General features: G+C 37.4%; 2 protein-coding genes across 5 annotated transcripts; one reads left to right on the top strand and one right to left on the bottom strand.

The window, feature by feature from the left end:
• Nucleotides 1-71: 71 nt before the first annotated feature.
• Nucleotides 72-12,798, bottom strand: slc25a24 (solute carrier family 25 member 24). The gene is made up of 10 exons (XM_079475204.1): nucleotides 12,401-12,798; nucleotides 10,877-11,003; nucleotides 10,691-10,778; nucleotides 9,668-9,779; nucleotides 6,915-7,073; nucleotides 6,672-6,824; nucleotides 5,976-6,083; nucleotides 3,522-3,689; nucleotides 1,518-1,668; nucleotides 72-1,427 (listed from the first exon to the last, which is right to left on the bottom strand). Exons 1-10 carry the CDS (start codon nucleotides 12,581-12,583, stop codon nucleotides 1,246-1,248), a joined length of 1,431 nt encoding a protein of 476 aa, XP_079331330.1. The 5' UTR covers nucleotides 12,584-12,798; the 3' UTR covers nucleotides 72-1,245.
• elp3 (elongator acetyltransferase complex subunit 3) lies at nucleotides 268-24,843 on the top strand. 4 transcript variants are annotated; one of them, XM_079475202.1, is made up of 21 exons: nucleotides 268-458; nucleotides 1,546-1,675; nucleotides 5,984-6,066; nucleotides 6,191-6,263; nucleotides 6,747-6,833; nucleotides 6,942-7,089; nucleotides 13,715-13,748; nucleotides 14,253-14,352; nucleotides 14,549-14,687; nucleotides 14,811-14,881; nucleotides 15,978-16,041; nucleotides 16,144-16,212; nucleotides 16,380-16,534; nucleotides 18,061-18,222; nucleotides 19,028-19,154; nucleotides 22,426-22,619; nucleotides 23,060-23,150; nucleotides 23,257-23,322; nucleotides 23,415-23,642; nucleotides 23,911-23,992; nucleotides 24,414-24,843. In XM_079475202.1, exons 7-21 carry the CDS (start codon nucleotides 13,727-13,729, stop codon nucleotides 24,488-24,490), a joined length of 1,647 nt encoding a protein of 548 aa, XP_079331328.1. In that variant the 5' UTR covers nucleotides 268-458; nucleotides 1,546-1,675; nucleotides 5,984-6,066; nucleotides 6,191-6,263; nucleotides 6,747-6,833; nucleotides 6,942-7,089; nucleotides 13,715-13,726; the 3' UTR covers nucleotides 24,491-24,843. The 4 variants fall into 4 exon arrangements, with proteins under 4 accessions (XP_079331328.1, XP_079331327.1, XP_079331329.1 ...); XM_079475201.1 differs by lacking the exon at nucleotides 1,546-1,675 and having other exon boundaries at nucleotides 272-458; XM_079475203.1 differs by lacking the exons at nucleotides 1,546-1,675; nucleotides 5,984-6,066; nucleotides 6,191-6,263 and having other exon boundaries at nucleotides 272-458.
• The last annotated feature ends 1,341 nt before the right edge of the window (nucleotides 24,844-26,184 follow it).

Raw genomic sequence — 26,184 nt, 5'->3', positions numbered from 1 at the left:
AAAACGTACCTGTAGCACATGTCATGCAGTATAAGTATGTGTTAATAAGATTCTGACACTGTTATTTATCTTTTATCAAGTACTTGCGTAATTACAATCGATTACTATACTTATTTGAAGCTATTTTGACAATATTTATATATTATGACAAGATTGCATGCACCAGAGCGAACAAAACACAAGCAAGAAGCTTGAGGAGTCCGAGTCAAATCTGAATCAAAACAACGCCGCGTTTGTGACGTCATAACCGAAGGCCTACGTGACTTCAGGCACGCGCGGTATAAACAAGCCGCGAATGATCAGCAACCCTGGGTTACTTTGTGAGAATGAGTTGGTGTTATTTTCATTAATATGACAATTACTATGCGATTTCTCGTGTTGTTTTTATAATATTTAACACGATGGTAATCTTCTGCAAGCTTGCGCTAGTTACCGAGGTCTTCCGCCGAGCGTGTTCGGTAAGTTTGGCTTTTCCTTTGGACCTTACGACACCACGTCTGAATATGACTGATGTGTAAACTATCACTCTGCTGTGATGTTTTAGCTGTATCGCACGGTAAAGTATTAAAATACAACCTTTAATATAAACAAATGTTCCGTAAACAAACAAAACGTTCAGGATAAAAGGCAACACGTTATTTCCAAAGTGCACAATCGAGGGAACTTGCATGTACTTCTGAACAAATTATAAGGCACATCTCTTTGTCACAGTGTGCAAAACACATCAATATCTGACAAACATGTGATTGAAAATAACATTAAAATGAATAGTCAACCCACTTAACTGAAACCACACCCATGGACTGGATCTGGATCTGGACTGGAGTCATGTTTGTACAAATAACTAAATGTAAACTATAGAGAACTAGGATATGAATAATCTTTGTCACCGGTGCCAATTTTTTACATTTTGGTTTCAGGTATTATAACAACAACAATCTCACACTTCACAGGGACAGTAAAGCATCAGCTGGTGTCTCACTATATTATTTAAACAATGTTTTAATAACATATCAACAAATAATATGACAAAAATGGATCAAATTTCTAATAAAACCAGTATTCTACATCAATGTAAACATGAATTCTTTCATGGCACCTATCTCATTGCAAAACCCCAATTTGGATGATGAACAATACAATTTTGTCCCATCACAGACAGGCGGATAACATTTGTGCGTGTGTAAACGCATGCAAGACGTCACACACAGGCGCATGCTCCTCTCTTGCATACATAGACGTGCATCATTTGGAAATGCCTAATCCAGATCTCATATATTCATACACCACATAGCTGATGCTCACAGCTGGAATCACTTTCATGAAGTTAGGCAAGATCCCTCGGTACAGCCCAAAAAATCCTTCGTTCTTAATGACCTTCTGCACAAGCTTGGACATGGACACCTGCTCCGATCCCTCCATAGATGCTAAAGAAGTGTTCATAACATTTACAAAAGTAAATAAGTTAGCTTTTAACTCATACAACAGCTTAGATCAGAGCTATTGATTTACTGTACCCTGTGCCTGCATGCGTGTGCGGACCAGGGCGAGGGGGTAGCTTGCCAACTGGCCACATGTGCTGGAAATGGTTCCGCAGCCGAGAAGAACCAGCACTCCTGGGTTGGCAGTGTCTTTGGCATAGCGTGACAACCAGGCATTCTTGAGCGTCTGCAGGGTGAGTAAAATCATACATTTATTAATATTTTTGCATTAATGCATGAATATCACATTCTCTCGATGGAAAGAAAAGCACAGTCATGCCAATCACAATTCATTGTTCATAGAAAGGAGTTTGTTTTTTAGTATTACAGTACTTGTTATAACTGAAGGTGGCAATGTATACGTATGGTTTTCAATATTTTTGCTTTATTTGAAAATGGGAGGCGACCTCGAAATATAAATATAAAGGCGACCTCGAAAAGTGATTTACGGTGGAATGCCACTCCAAGACAGATCAGCACGGTAAAAATTTGATCGGAATATTCCAGATTTTACGATTGTTTTAGGGGTTTTGAATCTTATTTTTTAAAGATTTTTAGCTTGATATGTTATTAAGATCTGGAGTGAAGATGGAAACAGAGTAGAAGAGAATCAAAGCCGAAGAAAAGAAGCTGACATGGCTGGGAAAGAAGTTATCGAATCCCTCAAGTCATTTTAAGACGAAATTAAGATACTAAACAATAGTTCGGGTAGCTGCGGAATAATGTAAAGGAGTTGAAAGAAATAGTTGGAGATTTGAAAAGCAGCAGCTCTCAGCGCAAGCAGAGATAATTTTCCAGGACTGTCCCAGACTTTTGCGGGACAATCATTACAATGGAAATTAGACAAGTAACCTAAAGTAATCTTGTCTTTAAAAAACATACAGTTTATGAAAATAAATTATAATTTAACAAAAATAAAATAGAAATTCTCCAAACACACACAGACATGCTCACACACACCAAGCATCTGGTATAAAACAATTTATTATATATCACCAATGTCAAAGTTTTTCTCATTTAAGCTTTCTCTTTCCATTACTTTCCACTGTAATTTCCAAATATAATCATTACAATAAGTCGAAAAACTAATTTCAGTTACTTTCACAAATAATTGATTGATATTAATTAGATTAGTCACAAACAGTCTAAACAACATACATATCTACTGAAAAACACATTTTAAGGTCCAATGAACACCAAAATACTGAACTTTAGCCATGTAAATGGCCAGTCATGGGAGTCATTATTTCAAACTATTCATTCAAAATGCAGATGCATTTTAGAAATGAAGCAAATGACAAGTCTTCATGAATGGCTCATTAAATCATTCATTTGTTCACTCAAACGAGACGACCTAAAGCAGATTCAATCAGAAACAAGAGTCCTGCAGAGCACTTTACACTATAAACATTCATTATTTTGGACCAACTGTAAATAGTATGATTTCTTCCTCAATTAATGAGAAATAACAAAAATTCTAGGACATTTGAAGCTTTCTTTCATTTTCCATGCGTTTTCCAGGACTGTAAATTTGTTATTAATTTTCCAGGACGCGTGGGAACCCTGTTTTAGATTTCTACTACAACAAAACAAATCGTTGCGAAAAAGAACTGACTTCATAGAGAATAAATCTCGGAAAAATAACATACAGATCTACCGGATAAGAGAAGGAAGCGAAAGAACTGACATCGTGGGATTTGTGGAAAGGCTTTTGAAAGAGGCCTACTGGATTACTGAACACTTGATAAATCTACAACCGCATCGTATTTCGATAGTCCTTCATATTAGGTTTTTTTATTTTTACAGGAACGAATGGTCACCTGGGGTCATGGTTTGTTGTCTCCATGCTAAATCATGTCCCAAGACGTCCGTGTAAGGTAGCTAGGCAAGCCTATCACATTTTTAACAGAAAGTAGGTCACAAACTTGAATAACTCGAACAATGCCCAAAGGTGCAACAGCTGATTCATATAGTTATATAGTAATAATCTAGTCACATTTCACCAGAGAAAGACTCCAGAAAGTTTCTACTTGTACTCACCTCATACACTGCTAAATCTATTCCTGCATACGGAATAATACCCAGGATGTTGGGAATGTAGCCTTTGTAAAAGGCCTTGACTCCTTCCTTCTTCAGAATCTTCTTGGCACAGTCAAACATTCCGGAATATTGACCGGTCTTCCTCAAAGTAAGTCTGGTCTTCATCACCTGCCATTTAAAAGAGTTCATGAAAATATAATTGAAATCTTATGTGTAAAAAGTTTATACAAAAGGGAATATATCAAGCAAATAATTTAGTCAAGAGTAACGTTTCTCCAATAGGAAGCGCTCCAGTACAACATTAAATAAAAAATAGAAAATGTAAACTTGACTTTCCCATCAGTCAAAATGATTTGCCCAGGAACAAATTAGATATTTATAAGACTTATAGTTAGATACACCCAAAATTAACTAAATCTCATAACCGCTACAAAGACAACAGAGCCAGCCGTGAGATTCAGAAACATTTGCCAAGATGAGCCTGTGTTGGGCTGGTTCATGAGGGCTGAGCGCCCGGTGATTGACTGGAGCTCACATCTTCAAAATCCTCCCAGCAAGTTTTTAAATAAACACAATCTTTAATAACCAACTGCTGTGCAATGCATTTCAGGAAATATAGGATCATAAATTCATGCAAGTCACCTCCCAATGCATCCTCGATAAAAGAGGCGGATCAAGGACACATCTGGGGATTTTATCCGTTCATGTCTAGATGTGAACTTTGAATTGGAAAAGTTCTTGGGCTACTACTGATGACGTTTCACACGTCCACAAGAACACAAGTACAGACAAGAAAGCATATTGAGAAACAGCCCTAGACTCAAAAAACAAGCAGATGCACTAAGCAACATAGCGCCCTCAGGTGGAGACCTAAGGCGCCAGCAACAGGGTGTCACAATAAACCAAACACAGAATTAACTTCTGGCCAGGCCTCATTGTCAGATGAAACAGTCTCTTCACAGAGCATCAAGTAAGCATTGACACATATTATGTAAACCATCTACATTCAAAGTACCTTAAATACAACAGGAACATATAGTCAATCATAATGCATAGACTGTCAAAATGCTAACAATCAATGGCACTAAAAAAACTGTACAGTACTACTTGTCATGTTTCAGTTCGATGTGTATTGATTTTAAAAATAATTCAGCCAGCTGTAGACATGTTTTTTTCTATTGTGCTGTAAATAGTCTTGTCTTTTTCTTTTCTGTATCACAATTACTCTGTGTAGATTAATTTTACTCAAAGTATATTTAGCATAATTAATTATATTTTTAAACAAACAACATAGACATCTCTGCTACCAATGTACACTAAAAGTTTGTTTCAAGAACCTACCGTTACCATACAATTACAGCAAAAGTGTAAGAAGTGCAAACGCTACCATACAATTACAGCAAAAGTGACAGAAGTGCAAACGTTACCATACAATTACAGCAAAAGTGGGTGGGGTTCATTGGGAATTTTTTGTCAATAAACTAAATGCGATATTGTTTGTACATTTGTCTATATTCGATAGATATCCACACATCAATCATCCAGCCATCCCTCATCTAACCAATGCCATCCTTCTATTATAGATCATATGGACAGGGAGAAAATTATCATAATTGTCAATTACTCCCGCTGATTTTCTAATTTGAGTTTCAATATGGTGCTATGTTTAGATGATATAAGGTTGGATTTGAAGTACAACTGAGAAATTGGAAAAGTTTACTTTCATGCTGCCAAGCACTCTGTGTCCAATATCTCCATGAAAACACAAACTTTCAAAACTTTCCAAAAGCTCACAGAAGACATCAAAATCATCAGTAGATTGTACAAAACAGTGACTGCTGCAGTAAAGGCTTTATTAGCGATATATGTAATTGCTGTCAGTAATGAAAATGCATGCTCTTTACGTGGTTCGAAGATAGCAAAAAATACAAAATAACGGACAAAACAAAATGCACAGAAAAAAGTACAGTTCTAATCCAAAAAATCTAACGCAACCTCTGTTCTAATCTATATGATCTTCAACATTTGGAGGCTGATGAACATGTTATGGAAAGACTTTTTTTCAATGATCACTAATTAGAAAATTCTTACCAGGTCTTTTACTGCAAGCTGCTGTTGTTTTTTTTTACTATATTTAGGGTTTGGAACATTAGGTCTTGCCTTTTTGTATTTGCATTAGCATTTGTAAAAAAGATAAGAAAGATCCATAATTTTGGTATGGGGTAAGCTTGTGTGAAAAGAAAATGTAAGCATTTAAGAAACGTGTTAATCGACTCTTGAGTATTGTGTGAAAACAACATGAATTGTGTTACTGGTCTGGTCACAACAGACGGATGTTGTGCTAATTGTGTTTAGTTTAGAAAATGTGACTACAGATGTGTTCGCAACTGAAAAACGGTAACAGAAGATATAACATGTTTCTAAGAATATCACAGACAGAGTCTCATCTCTCACCTCCATAGGGTAGATGGCTGTCTGAGCTGTCGCTCCGGCTAGAGATCCAGCCATAAACCTCTCATGTAACTGGATTTTTTCACCCTCCTTTGTAAGCAGCTTCTTAAACTGTAAACAGAAAACCAAAATACATTACGCAACAATAATTTAACATGTAATCGCTCATGCAAGCAAAACAAAAACAGTTTTAAGATCCGTTCTTTTTTCATTTGCAGTTATCCTGTGTCCTCTTCAGAAGATTACCGGCTCTTGAGTGGTGTTAAAATAACAGGCTTCTTGTATAAGACAGTTAAGTAATATTACACAATCACTGTTATACTAAATATCAGCTAAAAGCCATTGGCCAAAGATAACAAAAAGCCTGGACACAAATTGAGTGTTCAATAATCTAGTTAGTGGTCAGCTGCTAATATCAAAAGAGGAAGTGGTTTTCAGTTTCGATGGAAGTTTGTGGGTTTCCTGGTAACTTTAGCTTCTAAATATACCATGGTGACATTCACACTGGATTAAATATATACGCTTAAAGGTGACTGAACCAGAACGTAAAAAGTGGATCTCATAAAGAATTAAATTTAGAGCTGTCATGACATCCATTTGTAGGTCTTCTAATGGTTTTTCAGAAAGGTGTTTTTAAACATGTTGCAAGAATAACAATGATTGTCTTAATGCAGGTTGGTTTTAAGACTTATCACACACCTGTTCATAAGCCATGAACTTGATTGCTGTTTCTGGAGCGATTTTTATGACGTTTACTCCATTTCCTCTCCACAGAGAGGCCACGCCTCCTTCTTTAATCATCTGCTTGAACCCGCTAGCCATACTGATTTTGTTCGATTTTGAAGAATGAACCTGTGAAAGGTAAGTTTACCTTTTAGTTTGACGTTTGACTGACGATATGTAAACACAAACAGGTATTGACAAATATAGCAAAAACTATACCTGCATAAAGACTTTCATTCTGTCCAGAGGAGCAGTGCCTGTTCGAGAGACAGCCCCTGCCGCAGCCCCAGCAACCAGCTGCCTCCACCAGATGCCAGTGATCTTCTCTTCCTCTGTGAACTCATCTGGAATAGATAGACTATCACCTATATCCAGAACCTAATACACAAGAGAGGTGAAGTCAGTTCTACAGTATCTTAAAGTAACTTACCAAACGTTTAAAACAATGTTTACTGCATTCTGTAAAGGTCCTTAGTGTTACTAAAAGTCCTCTATTATGCAAGTTATAGGTGATTAAAGGGATAGTTCACCCAAAAATGAAAATTCTATCATCATTTACTCACCCTCTTGTCATTTCGAACCTGTATGAGTTTCTTTCTTCTGCACAGCACAAAAGAAGATATTTTGAAGAATGTTGGTAACCAAACAATAGCGCAGCAGTACCCATTCACTTCTATTGGACTATGGACACAAAAACCAATGCAAGTCAATGGGTAACGCTGTTGTTCGGTTACAAACATGTTTGAAATGAAGATGACAGAGTGAATGATGACAGAATTTTCATTTTTGGGATAACTATTAATTTAATAACATTCAGATGATTAAAAATAACCTAGTGAACAAATGAAGAGTTTGGTTCTGAAATTAAATTACTTCGTTTAAATAAAATTTAAAAAAAATGAAGTCTAATTAATATCAATCAAACTGCAGTTGGTTTGTTTTGAAAAACAATAAAAACACAATAAAAACATGATTTTCTGAAAAATTTTAACAACGGAGCTATCTCAATTTGGAATCAAACTCTATAAATATTAGGTCATGCATAATCTTTGTGCAAAATATATGCAAACAATATGCTAAAATCTTTCTCTTAGCGTTGGATTTAAATATGAAACTATCATCCTTATACTGTTTTGTGGTTGGTCATATATGCAAACAATATGAGAACATGCAATGAGGTAAGTTCTGTGTGATTACTTTGTTCCTAATCAAAGGGAATGTTATCACCATTACATTACAGAACCAAGGTAATACCTACTTCTTAATACCTTCTGTATAACATTTATATATTATTTGAACTATTGAACCTTCAACAAGAAGCTTTTCCTGTATTAAATCTATTTCCAGTCAAGACAGATGCAAAACCTCTCTAACATTTCTACCACCAGACATAATTTCCTCACCCCTCATATCATTTCAAACATGTATGACTTTCTTCTGCAGAACACAAAAGAAGATATTTTGAGAAAAAAGGGTAACTAAACAACAATGGACCGTATTTATTGCATGGACACAAAACGACTGACACATTTCTCCAATATCTTCTCTTGTGTTCTACAGAAGAAAGATAACCATACAGATTGTAAGCAACATCAGGGTGAATAAATGAGTGCATTTACCTGCACAAAATAAACAGATATCTATAAAAAAATCTGCTTATGAAAGAAACCTGTTTTCACGTGTTTACATGCATATCAATAAACCGGCTACACAGAAAACAGCGTTTACATGAAGATTTGAGAGGTTTGTCGAGTACTACAGTGACGTCACCATCGATAGTCTTTGTAGTAATTAAAAATGCAGCAAAATCTGAGTAATGGGCAAAAAACTACCTCTGCCGAGTGTGGTTTGCTTACACCGTTTATGAGCTTTTTCCCCGATAAAATAAAGCGTTAATAAGCGTTAACCAGCTTATTACGCATAATCGAAGTGAGACTGTGCATGTAAATGCACTCAAAGATGACAACATCAATTAACTATCCCTTTAAATCATTACATGAAGCCTATGGATCAGCCTATAGCTTTGACCTCTATCACATCCATCACATACTGTATACATCTTCAACCTCAAATAAAAAATAAGCCATTTCCCCTTCAGCTGCTCCTGCAGCAAAGCCATGTGGACCTACTGCTGCCAGCCCGTCTGTGAGCAATACAGACCTGCTGCTTCACCTGCTCAGTCAGATGATGAGTAGATGCAGGACAGTCTTAATTTAACTTGCTTCACTTGCCTTTCTCTACTCATATTATTTCCTAGTCTCTCCTCAGATTATTTGGTGGTCCGTTTCACCCAAATATGTTGAATATTCATTTGTGAGGACATTTGGTCTTCAATATTTCAAAGGCAAATTTTGACAAAACGTGTTTTACTTCGATCACCGCAGTGACTTTACTTATATACTTGTAATACTTTATCAATTACATGAATCCTTATCCTTCCTGCTCTCGGCACTTATTAACACTTTACCCACTGATAGAGATATAAATGGCCAGCCAAACTGATTATTGGGCCACATCGTAGACCATGACTGATTCAAGGATATGTACTTTTTTTATAAATTCAGGTAGTTTGTCTTCTGGAGTTTATGCTTCTATTATGTGAAATAGCTTATTCAGGACAGACTAAATAATATTGATATGCAATTTCTATGAACCCAGATACCTTTTATTTTGTTAAAACTGCATATTCTGCCAGAGGAAGGAAACCTATTGGCATAACTGCAGTATAGGATGCTTTTGCAGATTTTCAGAGAATCACAGATTGCCGTTTACACTAATTGCCTGTTAACAGTTTATATTAATGTTTAAATGAAATCAAAATTCCGAGTAATCACTTTTGTAATCTAAAATACTTTTTGGACTGTAATGAAATACAGTTACTCAAATTTTGTATTTTTAAATATGTAGTTACATGTATTTCTTTACTCCCTAGCCCTGGTCATATAATGTTTGTGTAGTTGTGTTCAACTTACAGTGGAGTGTTTCCAATAGCGTAGGATCTCCTGAAGGTCCTCTGCTGGGTTAAAGAGGAAATGCTGTCTCCATTCATTCCAATCCACAGACATGGTTCCATCCGCATCAATACTGCAGGACACAGGGTCAGTTTAGAGATAAAATTCAGATGGGTACAGTAAACAATGTGTTCAAAATTGTTTTTTAAACAAAATTTGTTTAAAAAAGTTTTATGCTCTCAAAAATAGGAGGTATGTTTTTTTATGGAAAGTATACATTTTTTCTATGTGATATGTGACATTTCTTCATATGTACTTTCATTAGATTGAAAATTGTCGCATAACTCCAAATCATCTTATGCTGTTAATCATCTTTTTCTTTTTGACATTAAAGGGACAGTTTACCCAAAAATGAAATGAATGAATTTCTCAACCTCAAGTTGTTGCAAACCTGTGTACATTTCTTTGTTGAACATAAAGAAAGATACTTAGAAAAAAGTTAGCAACTGAGATTTCTGGGGCACCATTTACTACCATTGTAGAAAACATTCAAATGGTTGTCAAAGCTGTGTTCAACAGAACCCAAAAAGAAACACTACTATGGTAATCAATGGTGATGACCCAGAAATCTCAGTTGCTAACATTTTCCCCAGTATCATTCTTTGTGTTCAACCAAACAAATTAATCTATACAGGTTTGGAAAAACTTGAGGGTGAGTAATTCATGGCAGAATTTAAAGAGGTACTGGGATCACAGCTAATACCCCATCAGCGATTATATCTAGAATGACCTTTAACCTGTGACACAATGCCATCCTGTCAAATAAATTGCATAAAAACATTAGCTTATCAGAAATTCTGCACCCATCTGCAATAATTTATCAGCATTTGAACCAGATTCCAGACTAATAACTTATTTTGAAAGTTTGCGTATTTTCAGATATTCTGTATTGTGCAAAGCAACTCAATAGTGTGAATCATCTTGGTGTGAATAGATCTTTCATTTTTTTCTTTTGTTTTTTGGTATAACTGGATTTTCGAGTACCTGTGGAGGATCTTCTCTGCATCTTTATCTGACAAGTTTATTCCGAGGACTTTAAGTGACTGCTGAATCTCTTTGGCTTCAATGCGACCTGCATACACAGTTAACGTTGTTAATGTTGTGCAAAATCTACCTTTTATAATTCATGAGTTTCTTCAGTTTAGTCTGAATTATCTTTTAAAATCACACCATCGTTATTCTTGTCCAGACTCTTGAAGGTCATTTGGAGTTTCTTTTCGTGTTCTTTGAGATACTTTGAAAACTCCTCAAAGTCCAGGACCTCGTCCTTATCGCTGTCTCCAGAGGAAACAATTTTCTGCAAAAGAGCAACACAATACAGTTAGTGTTATTCCTGTAAACCTAATCTCCATCAACAAATTAAAATATAAAATCTGTCTACTTTCATAAACAACCCACAGCTGAGTTTCTCTTAAATAATCCTGAGCTTTAAACTCTGCAACCCAGCTCTTTGTCACAAATGACATGGGCTACAGTATTTTGAAAGGGATACTTCACCCAAAAAGGAAAATTCTGTCATCATTTCCACCAAGTTGTTCCAAATGTTGTATAAATTTCTTTGTTCTGATGAACAGATCTCAACACCCATTGACTCCCATAGTAGGAAAAAACAATGGTAGTCAAAAGTGCCCCAGAACTGTTTGTTGTGTGCTTTTTCCTACTATGGGAGTCAATGAGTGTTGAGATCTGTTTGGTTAAAAGCATTATTCCAGATATCTTTCTCAGTGTTCATCAGAACAAAGAAATGTATACACACTTGGAACAACATGAAGGCGAGTAAATGATGACAGAATTTTTGTGTGAAATAGCATTTTAAATGCAGAAATGTAATTCAAAAAAAGTAAATCACATTCTCAGTGATTCTCAGAGTAAATGAATTAAATATACAAAGGTTTGTGGAGATTGTCAAACCCAAAACATGAAATTGAAATTATGATTTTTAAGATAAAAATATGTTTGTGCACTTAATTATCTCTTTTCTTTGAACTGTGACACCGCATGACCTTATACGTAAGGTGGGTGTGTGTGAGTAAATCTAAAGATGTATTCCTAGACAGCATTTTAAGCATCTCACAATGCTCATAAGAAGTACAGAAAAGCTGTCAGGATCAGAGTAGGTTTTAAGACACGTGTCAGCCGATATCAGGTAATGGAATGTGGGTTTGTTTGAGCAGTACAGGAGTGTCTTTCCCTCATAAATAAATAGAACCTCACTCTTCCGGTTTAAAGTGCAGATTTCTTTTTCTATTAAATTAGAAAAGCAAATCGCTTATTTTAGATAGGAAACACGATTTAGTGTTGGAGGGATGATAAAAAGCAGCGGTTGTCCGTAGTTATTATCAATTGGGCTAGGGAGTGTTCAATATAATGGCCATTTTATATTTCAAACATCACCAACACGTGCATAAAACAGTCAGGAGGATGTGAACGAGCAAGGCATGCGGCATTCTGTCATGTCTATGAGTTTTGCTGGTGCGTTTTATTTATTTCTTCAGCTCAGACACCCCCACTATTCTTCGCATTCACGGAAAACGTTAAGCAATTTAAAATGCTTGGTAGGTCTGAAGTGTCTGTCTGCATTTATAGTCGTATGTTGTTTATGTTGTACACTATATACTAACGCGTCTTTCCAGTATAATGAAAGCGATCCAACAAAAAGAAATGCAAAGTCAGATTTTGTTGAACTGGATTTACCTGCGCTTCTCCTTTCCCCATAGAAAAGCCCATGGCAGCCAGGCCCGTCTTCAGCTCCGACACATCCACTTTCCCATCTTTATTTACATCCAACTTCTCAAACAACTCTTCGAAACTCTTCGCGCTTTCGTCCCCCGTGCATTGCGAGTCAACAAACACGAATTTTCGTATAGTTTGATACATCGTGACGCAGGATTTTTTTCTTATTTTTTACCGCACGCTATCCAAAGATCGCTATGAAACCACGGAAGGAAACAGATGTTGCCAAGCACCGATCCTCCCTGTTCGTGTTATATCAGGCTATCGTTGTTATTCTTTTATTACCGCAGTAATCTTCTGCAACTCAACAATACTATCAGTTTTAATGGGTAGACATTGGGTCTCGCCTTAGAGAAGGAGGAGGGGTTACTATTGCAAGCTTATTTGCCTGCGGGACCTCCTCATTTCCGAGACACACCCAAATGCTTAAACAAGCCTCTGCTGCCAGCTAGTTTAACGCAACTCTTTACCCCCCTTCAACTCAGTGGAAAGAATTGCTTAACAGATGTTACAGTGAGCAAATCCGTACCAACTTCCCGTTTTTATTAAGATACACCGTGGGCAATGCATTTTTAGGCTATACATATGCAGTACGTATAGCCTATATGCATGATAGTTTTATCCTTATAAATGTATATTTTCTTAACTTAAATCTTCCCTTTTGTTTGTTAAACAGCTGTCGAAACAACTCCACACACCATCCTAAATATAGTACGTTACCACAGTAGTTAGAATATGAATAAACATAACTTAAGTTCCAAAGTCTGTATAGCCTAAGCATTTATATTGTTGCAAGACAAATTAAAGAAGCAGATATCAATAAAAACAATGGCTTCGGGAAATAAAGAATAGTAATTGATAACCATAGCTTTTGCTACAGCACTTTTGAATTGTTTTTATGTTGACGTAACTCACTGGGAAAACAGTAAGCAAATGTTTCTAGGATACCAATACCAATTGCCTTATCCATTCTGAATTTCTATATTCCTTTGTAATAAAACGGATTGATTGGGATTATTACCTCAAATAAATCTCACAACGTGAAGGTCTCAACACTAGAGGTCCTCAAACGTGCGTTTATGAACTGCAGTACTCCTCAGCGAGCAATGTTAGCTTTACGACAACTTTAACGTACACGGTTGGCTTTACGACACTTGCATTCGCTTTACGGCAGAATGTAGCAACCTCACTTCTGTTGACGTTTTCATCTTTGTGTTCAACTAACTACGTGATTAATTTTTTATAATTAACATAAAGCCTTTGTGTTATATGTAGGTTGTTTGCACCATGGGAAAGCCGAGAAAGAAGAGTAAGTATTTGCTCCTTTTTATCCGCAGGGTGTTTTCTGTAAGATACTGCTAGCTGACAGCACGTTTGTTACATGTGGGTCTCCAAAAAGTATCTATTCTTGTTTGTAAGCTTTAACATCATTACTTTGGGAGTAATCTTTTCATATTTGCTCCAATCTCGATGTCACAAACAGTTGACGAAAGTCAGTAGTGAAGAATAGTTTGAAGACTTAATAGTGACCTTTTAAAGTGTTATAAGATCGTATAAGAAAATAAGATCGTAATAATTCGATTTTTTGTTTTATTTTCTGTCCTCATTTTTTAATTTATCAATTTTAATATCCATTTTTTCTGTAAATCTCTGTCACAAAAAGTGGACAAAAGTTAGAGTAATGTGTGTACTCATAATGAGTTTTTAAAAGATTTTGAGAATAAGAACATAATAATTGAACGCCCAGATATATGTTTGTACCTGTACACAATATGTCAGAGTTCATTCTAACGTCTGTCTGTTTTGTCATCAGGTGACCTCAGCCGTGCAGAGCTGATGATGATGACTATTGCAGATGTCATCCAGCAGCTGGTTGAAGCCCATGAGCAGGGAAAAGATGTTAACCTTAACAAGTCAGTGTTTTATAGACAAATATGAGCGAAGTGTCAAGATATTTTAAATGTCTTAAACATGTATTTTAATCTGCTTTGAGAAGTCAACCTCTTTACACTCAGCATTATCCAACAGTCATTTACGCTTAAAAATGTTTGCCACTCGAAAAAACTAAAACCAAGACTAATTTGAATTACTGCTATTCTTTCATTCTAGAGTCAAGACAAAGACATCAGCCAAGTACGGCCTATCTGCACAGCCTCGGCTGGTGGACATCATAGCTGCAGTTCCACCTCACTATCGACGTGCCTTGGTGCCTAAACTAAAAGCCAAACCCATCCGCACTGCCAGTGGGGTAAGAAAACCAAACACACGATTAGTTTGATTTTCTGACCCTTTGTTTAAAATGTGTTGAATATCATAATGCAGGAATGAAACGGTTGCACATACTCATACTGACTGTTATGTTTCTGTATAGATTGCAGTTGTTGCTGTGATGTGTAAACCCCATCGTTGTCCACACATCAGTTTCACCGGCAACATCTGTGTGTGAGTATGTCAAGGGCACTGCCATTGTATGAGTGTATTTCTTTTACAGTGACTGAAACAGACAAACATATACATTTACTTTTTTACTAAAGCAGTTCCTTTTTAGGCATTGAATCAGCAACCTTGGTTAACAAGCAGTGGTGTAGTCTAGTTTTTTGTTGTGAGTAAACTGTTATTTCTCCCTCCCAGCCTACTCGCCCTTCCCAGATCGACAACCCATTAGCACCACCACTCTCACGAATGCCTCTATATGTCATGTCAACTTTTTTATATTGAGCTTTTTACAATATTCATTGTTGCAAAGCAGCAAAGCCTGACTTTCACAAGGCTGGCCAGGAGTTCTCATCTCTTTTCATCTTTAACAATTATGAACATAATTGTTGTATAAGTTATCTCTCCCTTTCTCCCTCATTTATTGATTCACCATACATACTTACGTTTGTAAAGTTGGCTAGTTAGATGCAATTTAATTTGCCAACACCCCCTTTCAGTTATGTTAATGATAACAAATATGTTCGTTATATTAATGAATACGCAGTGGTTTTAAAAGTGGGGGTGAGTTATAAAAAGTTTAATACACGGCGAACAGAGAAACGCGATGGCGACCCCGGGACGCCATCGCGATGGAGGAAGACCCTGCATAAAGCTTAGCATGAGCCTAGTCGGCCTCATTTTCTGTAACACCTATTGCAGCGTCACCCCGAAGCGGCAGTAGCTTCAGGGGCAGGCTTATAAAAACAATGAAATAGTGTAGTTTAAATTCTTTACTTTCATTATCTCCTGGTTTCATCAATGTTCCAAAAGTCAGCCTGTCACACTTTTCTGACACAAAACGATGTTGTTACGTATCACGTAGACTACACCACTGTTAACTAGCCATAATCTTTAATCCAGAAATCTTTTTCTGTATCGTATTTTTTAGTTAATCTTTTGCCAAGAAATCTTTTTATACTTGCGTGCCAATCTAGACATTAAGATTAAACATCAATAATTGCGCTGACTTTTATGATCACATTGTAGTGATGGAATGCTGTTTATAAACAGCAAAACTACATGTCCTGGGTTTCATTGCCGATGTGTTATTGTTTTCAAAAAGATACTGCCCAGGGGGTCCAGACTCCGATTTCGAATATTCAACACAGTCTTACACAGGATATGAGGTAATTATCCTTCTATCCTTCAAACCAATACTATCCGATACCTTTTGCAGACGTGTTATGAAATAAACATAATTTTTCTTGTCTGTTCACCTTTTTGCCCAGCCCACGTCAATGAGAGCCATCCGTGCACGCTACGATCCCTACCTTCAGACTAGACACAGGGTAGAACAAGTGAGTCATCTTTTAAGTTTGCACTCATCAGCAGCTTTTGCATTTTATTATCAAAATCTAAAGCATGCATAAGCTATTTAATGGTGTTGGTTTTACGATCACATTAAGTGTCAATGATCCCAGTACTTTCCGCAAATCCAGATGATGTTAATATCTGCTTCGTCTAGCTCAAACAGCTTGGTCACAGCGTGGATAAAGTGGAGTTCATTGTGATGGGAGGCACATTCATGGCTCTGCCTGAGGAATACAAGGACTATTTCATCCGTAACCTCCACGACGCGCTGTCAGGACACTCGTCCAACAATGTCGCGGAGGCAGTCAGGTACGAAGCTGAATAATAAAACCGTCTCGATAATGGAGTCAGACCACTCATAATTATAAGTTCTATGGCGTAGATTGTCAGATGGAAATGGGGAAGACACTTTTCACCAGTGGGTGCTGTGAAACAAAATATGGCATGATGATGTGCATTGACTTACAATGAAAATATTCATTTATTATTATAGCATTTATTATTTTGAAGAATGTTGGTAACCGAACAGTGGCGGTACCCATTCACTTCTGTTGTATAGACAAAAAACATTGTTTGGAAACCAACATTCTTTAAAATATCTTCTCTTGTGTTCTGCAGAAGAAATAAAGTCATATAGGTTTGAAATGACAAGAGGGTGACTAAATGATAAGAGAATTCTCATTTTCAGTGAACTTTCCCTTTAAACCACACTGCCGAAACCCCCTGGTGAGCAAATGTGTTACTGTGGCAGTTTTGGGATGAATAGCTGTTTCTTTTGGATCAGTCTTCCACTTTTCGAGCAGCTGTATTTGGCTCTGCTGTCTGCAGTCACAGAACAAAAGAGAATCTGGCATTTCGATCAGCCTTTGATTTGGGCTCTTTGATTCAATGATGGTGACAAGATAAAGTGTGCTATTAGTTACATCTCATGTTCCTGTTGCTTTCTGTCTCATCTATTAGTTTAACCCCATTTTAAATGTGTTTATCAGTTGAACTATCGCTTGACTACACCAAACTTACTCAACACTGAATGAAAGGTGGGGCAGCACATTATACTCCTCCGTCTGCTTCCAAACCTTCTACTACTGCCATATCCAAGATGCTGTTGACCTTGACAATGACATCAGCACAAACTTTTTGAAGTCAGAGTGACAGGCAAAGAAGACGATATTGGATAGACGGGCGCTGTTAGTTTGTTTCCAGCGTCTGTTATGTTATTTACTATCTTGATAAGAATTTGTGTGTGTGGGTAGGCAGAGGTCCGCAGGATTGTCAGCCCACCACAGCTTATCAGCGGGTTTGTTAAGATGACACGATTGCCATAATTGTTCTGCCTGCTAATCGGGCAGAGATGGAGGAGACGCGAGTTCGATTTCAGACACCGTGCTTATCTCAGCAGTGGGGGTGTGTCTGAGAGAGAGGGGGGATGCTAGCACAAATGAGAAACATTAATTTGGATTTATAACTCTATTGGTTTTATAAGTATGATGTCTGAAATTTAGGAAAGAAATATGAAGCTAACTAGAGAGAGATACATTTTGGACTGTTAAATGTCCATTAGGACTTCAGAACTATGTCAAGCGTGACGAGAAATCCAAAAAGCAAGCATTTTTCGCATAATTGATTCAATTCAGTTGGTTAGCGGAAGATCATTAAACTATTTTCATTTTATAATCGGATTCTCCAATAGCCACTTCCACCAATTTAATTCTACAATTTTAACCTTTTTTGTTCCCACTTGTTCGTGTAAGCAAGCACATGTTAGAGTTCTTCATCACACCTTAATGTGCATACGTAAAATAAATAAGGCCTTGAGTGATGTTTTTGTTCTCCAGGTACTCTGAACGCAGTAACACCAAATGTGTCGGCATCACAATCGAGACGAGACCTGACTACTGCCTGAAGAGACACTTGAGTGATATGCTGGCATACGGTTGCACAAGACTTGAGATCGGTGTGCAGAGCGTTTATGAAGATGTTGCCCGCGATACCAACAGGTCAGAGATTCATGCTTGGACTTGGTCAATTAAAAAAACCTTGATGGGTATTGACAAATGCATTGACTTGCAATGAACCAAAGGCATTCTTGAGAATAAAATTTTGTCTCCGATGTGATACTGCAACTACAAATAGGAGTGCATGAGGTAATTGGCCACCTGTATATCGTCGCTGTCCTTCTGAGACCTTGTATGTGCAAATGTTCTGTTTTTCGGGAAATGGAAATAACTACTATTTAAATCATTACATACTCGTCGAAAAGCATGTTTTTATACTTTTTATTGGTTAAGTATTTAGAAAACACAGTGACAAACATAAAGGAAGACTGATAATATTGATTTATGGTAAATGATAATAATGTAGATGCAAGGTTTCAGAAAGACAGCATCGATATACTATAAACCTAACATATATGACGTGCATATAACTGTATGTATACCCCAGTGATCAGTATTATAGGGTCTCTGCAATTAAATTCAATAGAGCTCTGTGAAGATTTTAATTAGCAGAGTAAAGAATTCCAGTCAGTCAGTTTCTCGATTCATATTGCAGTTTATCTGCAAGAAATTGCTGCCATTAAACGCATTAAGAAACCTAGCAAACAACTATGCTAATTGCAATACAGTTTGGAGCAGTTTGGATTGTGCTTTTCTCAAGTGACCTTGTTAGCTGCATCAACCCTTAGCTATTAACCTGCAACCATCTCTGTTTTAAATTCAGTTAGGTAGAGGTTTTTTGTATAGCTACATGTGTTTGATATGCTGTTGTTGATATTTATAGCGAATGTAAATGAACTGTTTGCAGGGGACACACAGTGCGGGCCGTGTGTGAGTCTTTCCACCTGGCTAAGGATGCTGGTTTTAAAGTCGTAGCTCATATGATGCCAGACTTGCCAAATGTTGGCATGGAAAGGGACGTGGAGCAGTTTATAGTGAGTATTTCATCATTCGCTCCGTAGTGTTGAAAGGATAGTTTACCCCAAGTAAAATTTCAGTCACCCTCGATTTATTCACCCTCATGTGGTTCAGAAAACCACTTTGGAGTTTGAGAAATGGGTTTGTTTCCAAATAATGGAAGTCAGTTGGGTCCAGTTTTGTTTGTTTACCAACATTGCTCAAAATATAATTTATTTTCTTCAGAAGAAAGTTATTTAGGTTTATAATGACATGAGGGTGAAAAAAACTATTCACATTTTTTGGGTTAACTATCCCTTTAGACTCAATGACATAAGCATGTTCCATTAAGAAAGTAAAATGAACCAAACTAAATTACAGTGGTAATGTATTAATCCCAGTTTTAGGTTAGGCGCACACATCAAGGGGATTTTGCCAAGTTATTCTGTTTATTTTTGGTTCTGGAACTTTAAACTGTTTATTCTGTAAGCTCTTTTGATGTAAATGATCCTGAGAAAATTCAGATGATTCCTTAAGCAGAGAGTTATCTCACGCACAGCTTTATTTCTGTAGAACTTGTACATTGCAGGTGGTTTCCAAAATGTCACTTTCATCAAAAATAAATGGGTTTAATTATTCAGCATCACCTTGAAATTGGGATAACTGTGATTTCCATACTACTTTCAGGTGCTCACTGAAAGTAACAGGACTGGCACGTATTGGGAAACTGACACCGTTTTTAACTTTCTTGTAGCTTTATTGGTAGTGGAGCAAGCAACGCCAAGGTCATGCGTTTGATTCTCGTTGAAATGTAATGTTTGAATGCAAAACAAGATAAAAGCATCTGCCAAATGCAAGAAAGTAAGTCACAAAAACTACTGAGCCATATTCGTCATCAGACAGACCGCCCAGAGGTGTTAATTCATGAAATTAAACTAGAGAAAAGCAACTCGTTTAGCCACTTTCCAAATAAAAAAAATCTGAAATGGAAAAATTTAATTGTTACTCATATCACACAGCCCTAGGTTATAATTCATAGTCGAAACAAGGTTTCACAGAGTACAGGAACACCAAAGCACAATGTTCTCAGAGTTCAGAAAATTCAGATTTTGTCAGCTGCTGTAGCTAATTGTTACGTAGCGGTGGGAATGTCTGTTGAATGTAAATGAAGTGGGGAGCGATGTGCCGTGGCAGGCTGCTCTTTTATAGCCCCTGTCAGTGTCCAGCTGTGACGCTTTGGTTCACATTATCAGGGGCTTTATTGTGTGAAGTGAATTGAGCATTCATTATTGAGGGTTTCATTACCAAGCCATGGAGATCCAATCAGCGGTTCTGTGCTCTGGAACCCGTTCAAAGTGCTTCTCTCTGAAAAACTGTATTAAACACCAACCGCGAGCGATCCAGGTGCCAACAGGTTTCTTTGATGTCTTAAGCAAACGCTGTCTGGAGTTTACAGATTCTAAAGCTGGTAATCATTTGCCTGTGGTCATGAAATGTTAATGTTGCATAAGAGGCATAATGCTAAGCGAATGTGATTGTCTAAGTTAAATTCTTGCGTTAACAGTCACATAAATGTGCACTTAATGAGTGAGGAGAAACGATTAACTCAGCCATCTTGTCTCTGGAGGCTCTGTGGTCCCTACAGCTAAAAGTCTTTACTTAGATTTGTAAATTGTTGTAATGTTGTAAAAAATATTTTTCTTTTTTGCTTTTCATTAGTATTTTTGTTCCAGCTTTAATTTAAAATGGTTATACCCTACAATTATGTAACAGTTTTGATTAGTTTATTAATCTAAAATGTTGAAAATATTCTTAAAGATTGAGTTAGTGACCCTATATTTACAATTTATTTTTATATTGTTTTCTACTTTGATATTATTTATTAAGTTAATTATTATTCAAAAAATATTATTAAAGAATGAGTAAACTACCCTATATTTAATTTCTTTTATAATACATTAACTTCTTTATTATTTTTACATTTTACACATATTTTCTTATATTGTGAATTTTCTTTCTTATAATATTGCATCGTATTTTTACTATTACTATTGTTCAGTATTAATATGTGTTTCTACAGCTGGTGCTTTTCACAAGTGGGTATAAATATGGATTTTTTTTGTAGTTCTGCACAATGCAACTAAAATGTACTTAAAATGAGCCATTGTACATATGTTTTGGAATCATTGTCTGTGAGCTTTAAATGTATTCCTGAACGTGAGGTTATTTGCATTTACATTTGTGCATTCGTCAGATGTTACTGTTACTCATTACACTGAAGCATTTGCCCACACTCAAGTGCAGTCACGACTGATCATTTTGACGTTCATCGGTTTATTGCTATTTGATCCATCTCGCAATTCCTTCACCCTTTTTTAAAATTCGTTTCACGAATAGGTTCGCGTGTATATGAAATCCCACTCACACTGGTTGTGATATCTCCGTGATAGAGAGCCATTAAGAGGTTGTGCGCCAGAGCCGGAGAGAGAGAGAGATTAATGGCTTTGGAGGGTGGTCTCTGACCCTGCTGCTATCAGCACTTCTCCTCCACCGTGTGCCCACACAACCTCACCTGTGTCACCCACCAGCAGCGCTCGGCTGGTTTATCTCAGCCAACCTTCTTTCTCTGATGCCCATGCTCCCTTCTTCCCCTCCCACTTGTGTGTTTACTCGCGCGCTCTCCGTCGCACCTTCCCCACCTTATGAGACGGGAACCTGTCGGCGCTATCTCAAGACGTGCCTGGAGGAAAAGAGCGCAGCTCTGTGATAATGGAATCCCATTACGGACTCATCCAACTTGCACTTCTCACTTATCAGACGGTGTGCAGGCTCACCTCCCTAAATAAAAAAAGTCTCAGGAAGCCGAAGCTCATACGCTACGGCTATTCGTGACTCAAGTAATCCGTCTTTTCAATTTGTCTGTGAAAGGCAACTATTTTTGTTTGCTTGCGTTATGTAGAGACGCTGTTTAGCTCGGGCTTCACGCAGTCTTTGTTCATAGCCACCAACTGTCCAGTGTGATGATTCGCTTGTTGTTCAGGAAGTAGGACAGCGACTGTTAAATTACCATAGAAGTTGTCTCTTGCATTGTAATGGTTTCTTTATAAGTGTCATCGCATGACCTCTGAAGCTCTGAAAGTGACAGGGTAAAACAAATTCATCACAATGACCAGTTTTTATAGCCATTAGCATATACAGTATCATTTTCTTAGGTCAAGAGTACTTATTTAGAGTAGTTCCCCAATACTTTCTAAATGGTGTTACTCTCAAATCCTTAACCTTTGTTTTGTTTTTCTGTCTTGTAATCAGGAATTTTTCGAGAATCCTGCTTTCAGGCCAGATGGGCTCAAACTTTACCCGACATTGGTGATTCGAGGCACCGGACTGTATGAGCTGTGGAAAACAGGGCGATATAAGAGTTATTCCCCCAGTGCTTTGGTTGACCTGGTAGCACGAATTCTAGCGCTGGTTCCGCCTTGGACACGTGTGTACCGCGTGCAAAGGTAGGAGGGGCTTAGCATTTGTTTTCCCAGCACTTCCTTTCAAAGTTGTTGTAGAATTGACCGTTGACTGTGAAGGAGGAGTCACACTAGATTCTGTGTTTATATCCCTTCATGCATTTGAACGAATATTTAGTGTGACCTGCTTATTAATAAAATTAGTAAAGACATTTGTCCAAAAGAGAATCTAAATGTTACAGATATTAATGAAGGATGTTTATTTTTGGTAGGTAAAATTGGTATAAACTTTATAATACAAATTATAAAGAGAACGTGCATGTTTGCAGTGTCACAGGAAGCAGCAATTAAGTGAATAATTTCACATTATTTCAAACCCTGGAGTATGAAATCCCTTGCTGTTACCAAAACTTGTGTTGGTTGGAAACTATTTTGGCATGTTTATTCCTTCATTTTGAAAACTCCTGATCTCTGGCTTTTTTCAGGGATATCCCCATGCCATTGGTAAGCTCTGGTGTGGAACATGGAAATCTAAGGGAGCTGGCATTGGCTAGAATGAAAGACATGGGGACTGAGGTAATCATTGTTAAAATAATCCTTGAAAAAAGATTCAGTTGTTTTATTTGGTTCAGTATATGAATCAGCAGACACAATGTACAAACCATGTTGTCGGTTCCTACAGTGCAGGGATGTAAGAACCAGAGAAGTGGGCATACAAGAGATCCATCACAAAGTTCGACCATACCAGGTAATTCATGTTTAGTGTCAATAGTTTGTGGAAGCTTTTTTATAAAGGGATGTACAGTTATTAACAAAAAGATCTCTGGGCGCTTTTTATAGGTCGAGCTGATCCGCAGAGACTATGTGGCTAATGGGGGCTGGGAGACCTTCTTGTCTTACGAGGACCCGGAGCAGGACATTCTAATTGGTCTCCTGCGTCTCCGCCGGTGCTCACAACTGTCCTTCCGGCCGGAGTTGAAGGGGGGTGTATCCATTGTCCGAGAGCTGCATGTGTACGGTAGCGTGGTCCCTGTTAGCAGCCGAGACCCTGGCAAGTTTCAGCATCAGGTAAAAAGCACTTTACCTGCTTTGTTTCTCCACGTATCACTTTTGAGTTAATGTGTTTTGGATAAATGGTCCAACACACGCTGTTAGGGGAGCTTAAGTGTTTAATGCAGATTTTAAATTGTTTCACTCATGTCATTTTCACAAGTAAACCATACAGATTTATGTAGATTGTACAGATTTAGAAACCTCTAATTTTCCTGCATTTTAAGGCTTTTGTCTTTCTGCTAATTTTATATAGTTTCACCTACTTGTTTTCTTTTTCTCGTAGGGTTTCGGGATGATGTTGATGGAGGAGGCGGAGAGAATATCCAGGGACGAGCACGGCTCAGGCAAACTGGCGGTTATCTCAGGTATCATAAATATTCTGCTTGCTAATGGAAAAAGGTCATCCATTTTTTTGCTTCTTCTTTCAATCTCACTGAATAAATATTACATTCTGACATGCACTTCTGCTGCAAATCCACTGTAGGATTGAGATAACAGCATTTGGGAAGTAAATGAAAATCTCCATTTATATTATTCTCGCTCAGAGTATCAAGTGTATAATATGTTTGTTTTTGCGTGTATCCAAAACATTCACAAGAGCCTTCTGCCATGTTGTTATAAAGTAAATCATAAAAGTGTATAATAAAATAACCATGGTACAGTGTGCAAAATTTTAATATACCAGATATAAAAGCGTTTTCCAATTTCACATTTTTGCATGTTTTGGTGCATTCCACAGAGTGTTTTAAATATTATATAATTGTTGGTTTAATGTGTTTGTTTCAGGTGTTGGAACCAGGAATTACTATAGGAAAATGGGTTATGAACTTGAAGGACCATATATGGTGAAGAACCTTTATTGAAAGCATCAACCTGCACTTCATCTGAGGGAAAGCAAAACCAAGACAGTCTCTGTAAAGCCTTTTAGGGAAACCTCTCAACCAATCCAGAATATTTGCTGTTGTATTTACATTTGCCGGACTCACAACAGCGGCTATGCTACAATGGAGTAAAATGCAAAAAGCGCACAGTTTTTAATGTGGATTTGCGAGAGCGAAATAATGTCATTAGCTTGGTACGTTTTGATTTAAGTCACAATTCTGCTCTACACAACTCATTTAAAGATGAATTGATTGCAATTTCATGTTTTTGTTTTGGCATTGCATAACAATTATTCTTCGCCCATTTTTATGTTAATAAATATATTTATCCGGGATTGAATTGTTTTTACGTGATTTCACATTTATGTAAAATATATGTCGTCTTAACAAGCGGGAAATCTAGATGGCCCTGAATGGACATAGAGCCATCACTGAACAAAGAAAATAATGTATCATCCGACATGGTCTTCTGACTTCGATATGAAAACCCGTCGCCAAAATGATTGAAATTCAATCAAATTCTATTTTTGACAGCATGAAAAGTTACCCATCACTTTTCACTGCAAGTACTCTCGTTTTGGTGTCTTTCTTCACACCACCAATATCTGAGAAATTACGTCCGGCGTGCAAGATCTCTCCGCTGCGGGAGACCTCATGATACGCCCGCTGATGGGTTTTTACTGGTTCGTTTGACACAGCGATGTAATCGGGTATTGCGCTCTCTGCTTGTGAGCCAAGGTGTGAGTCGAATGATGACTGACCGCCCTTTAAAAGCTCAGACGAGCTCAGTCAGATCCAATTTCTAACGGGTTTGTCATCACGGAAATGGTTTTCGATAAATTGCGAAATGCTCCTTTATTAGGCAGATGTTGTTTTGCATCAAACACACCATAAACCGATGACATCACAACAGTTCCTGACATTTTCAAGCAGCGACTCTGTCGCAACTTGGATCTCGTGGTTAACTATAAACAGCAGCACTATTCCATATGGTATGGCGCGGCCATTATTCATCATGAGTAAAGTCTTTCCGATACAAAATGAATACCAATGTATCAAGATGATGACCTGAGAGAAAGAATGAGTGTGGTGTTTAGATAATGTGCATATTTCTCTGCGGAGGTCGAGGTGAGCAATCGCGTTGTTTCATTTGCGAACCGGTGAAGCGTGAGGAAAAGGGCACAGTGTCTATGGAGAGGGAAATGTCACGGATGAGATCCACTTAGGAAAGTCTCATATGCTTTATATTATTGCCGGTGGAGGCCGTGGGGTTCCAAACACCTCGATGACCCATTCACACACTTGAAAGACGGTATTATTAATCTTTGTCATTGTTCTTATCATCCTTCAACTCCGCAATTCCCACTTCAACCCATAAATTTATTTATGGAACGGTGCTCTTCTAATGTTAGCAGATGTTAGTAACATTAATGTTTTAATGCACCTGAATCATTAGTAACATTTAATGTTACTAAAAACGTTAAATGCTACTACATCCAAACGTTACTTCCGGGTTAAGGTGGGAATTATCGAACTTCCGATAGCACGCAAAAGCAGGCACCATTGAAGACCCGTTTGGCTCGTGCTCGTGGTGCGTAGCCTACTTTATACAGAAAACATTTACTCCACTCGGTAGTACTGTAAAGTATGGAAAGGAAACAAATTAAACTCGGCAG

The sequence above is a fragment of the Barbatula barbatula genome, assembly GCF_947034865.1.
Source record: "Barbatula barbatula genome assembly, chromosome: 15".
Lineage (NCBI taxonomy): Eukaryota > Metazoa > Chordata > Actinopteri > Cypriniformes > Nemacheilidae > Barbatula > Barbatula barbatula.
Note: the sequence above shows the minus strand (reverse complement) of the source record. Positions and strands in the feature narration are given on the sequence as shown.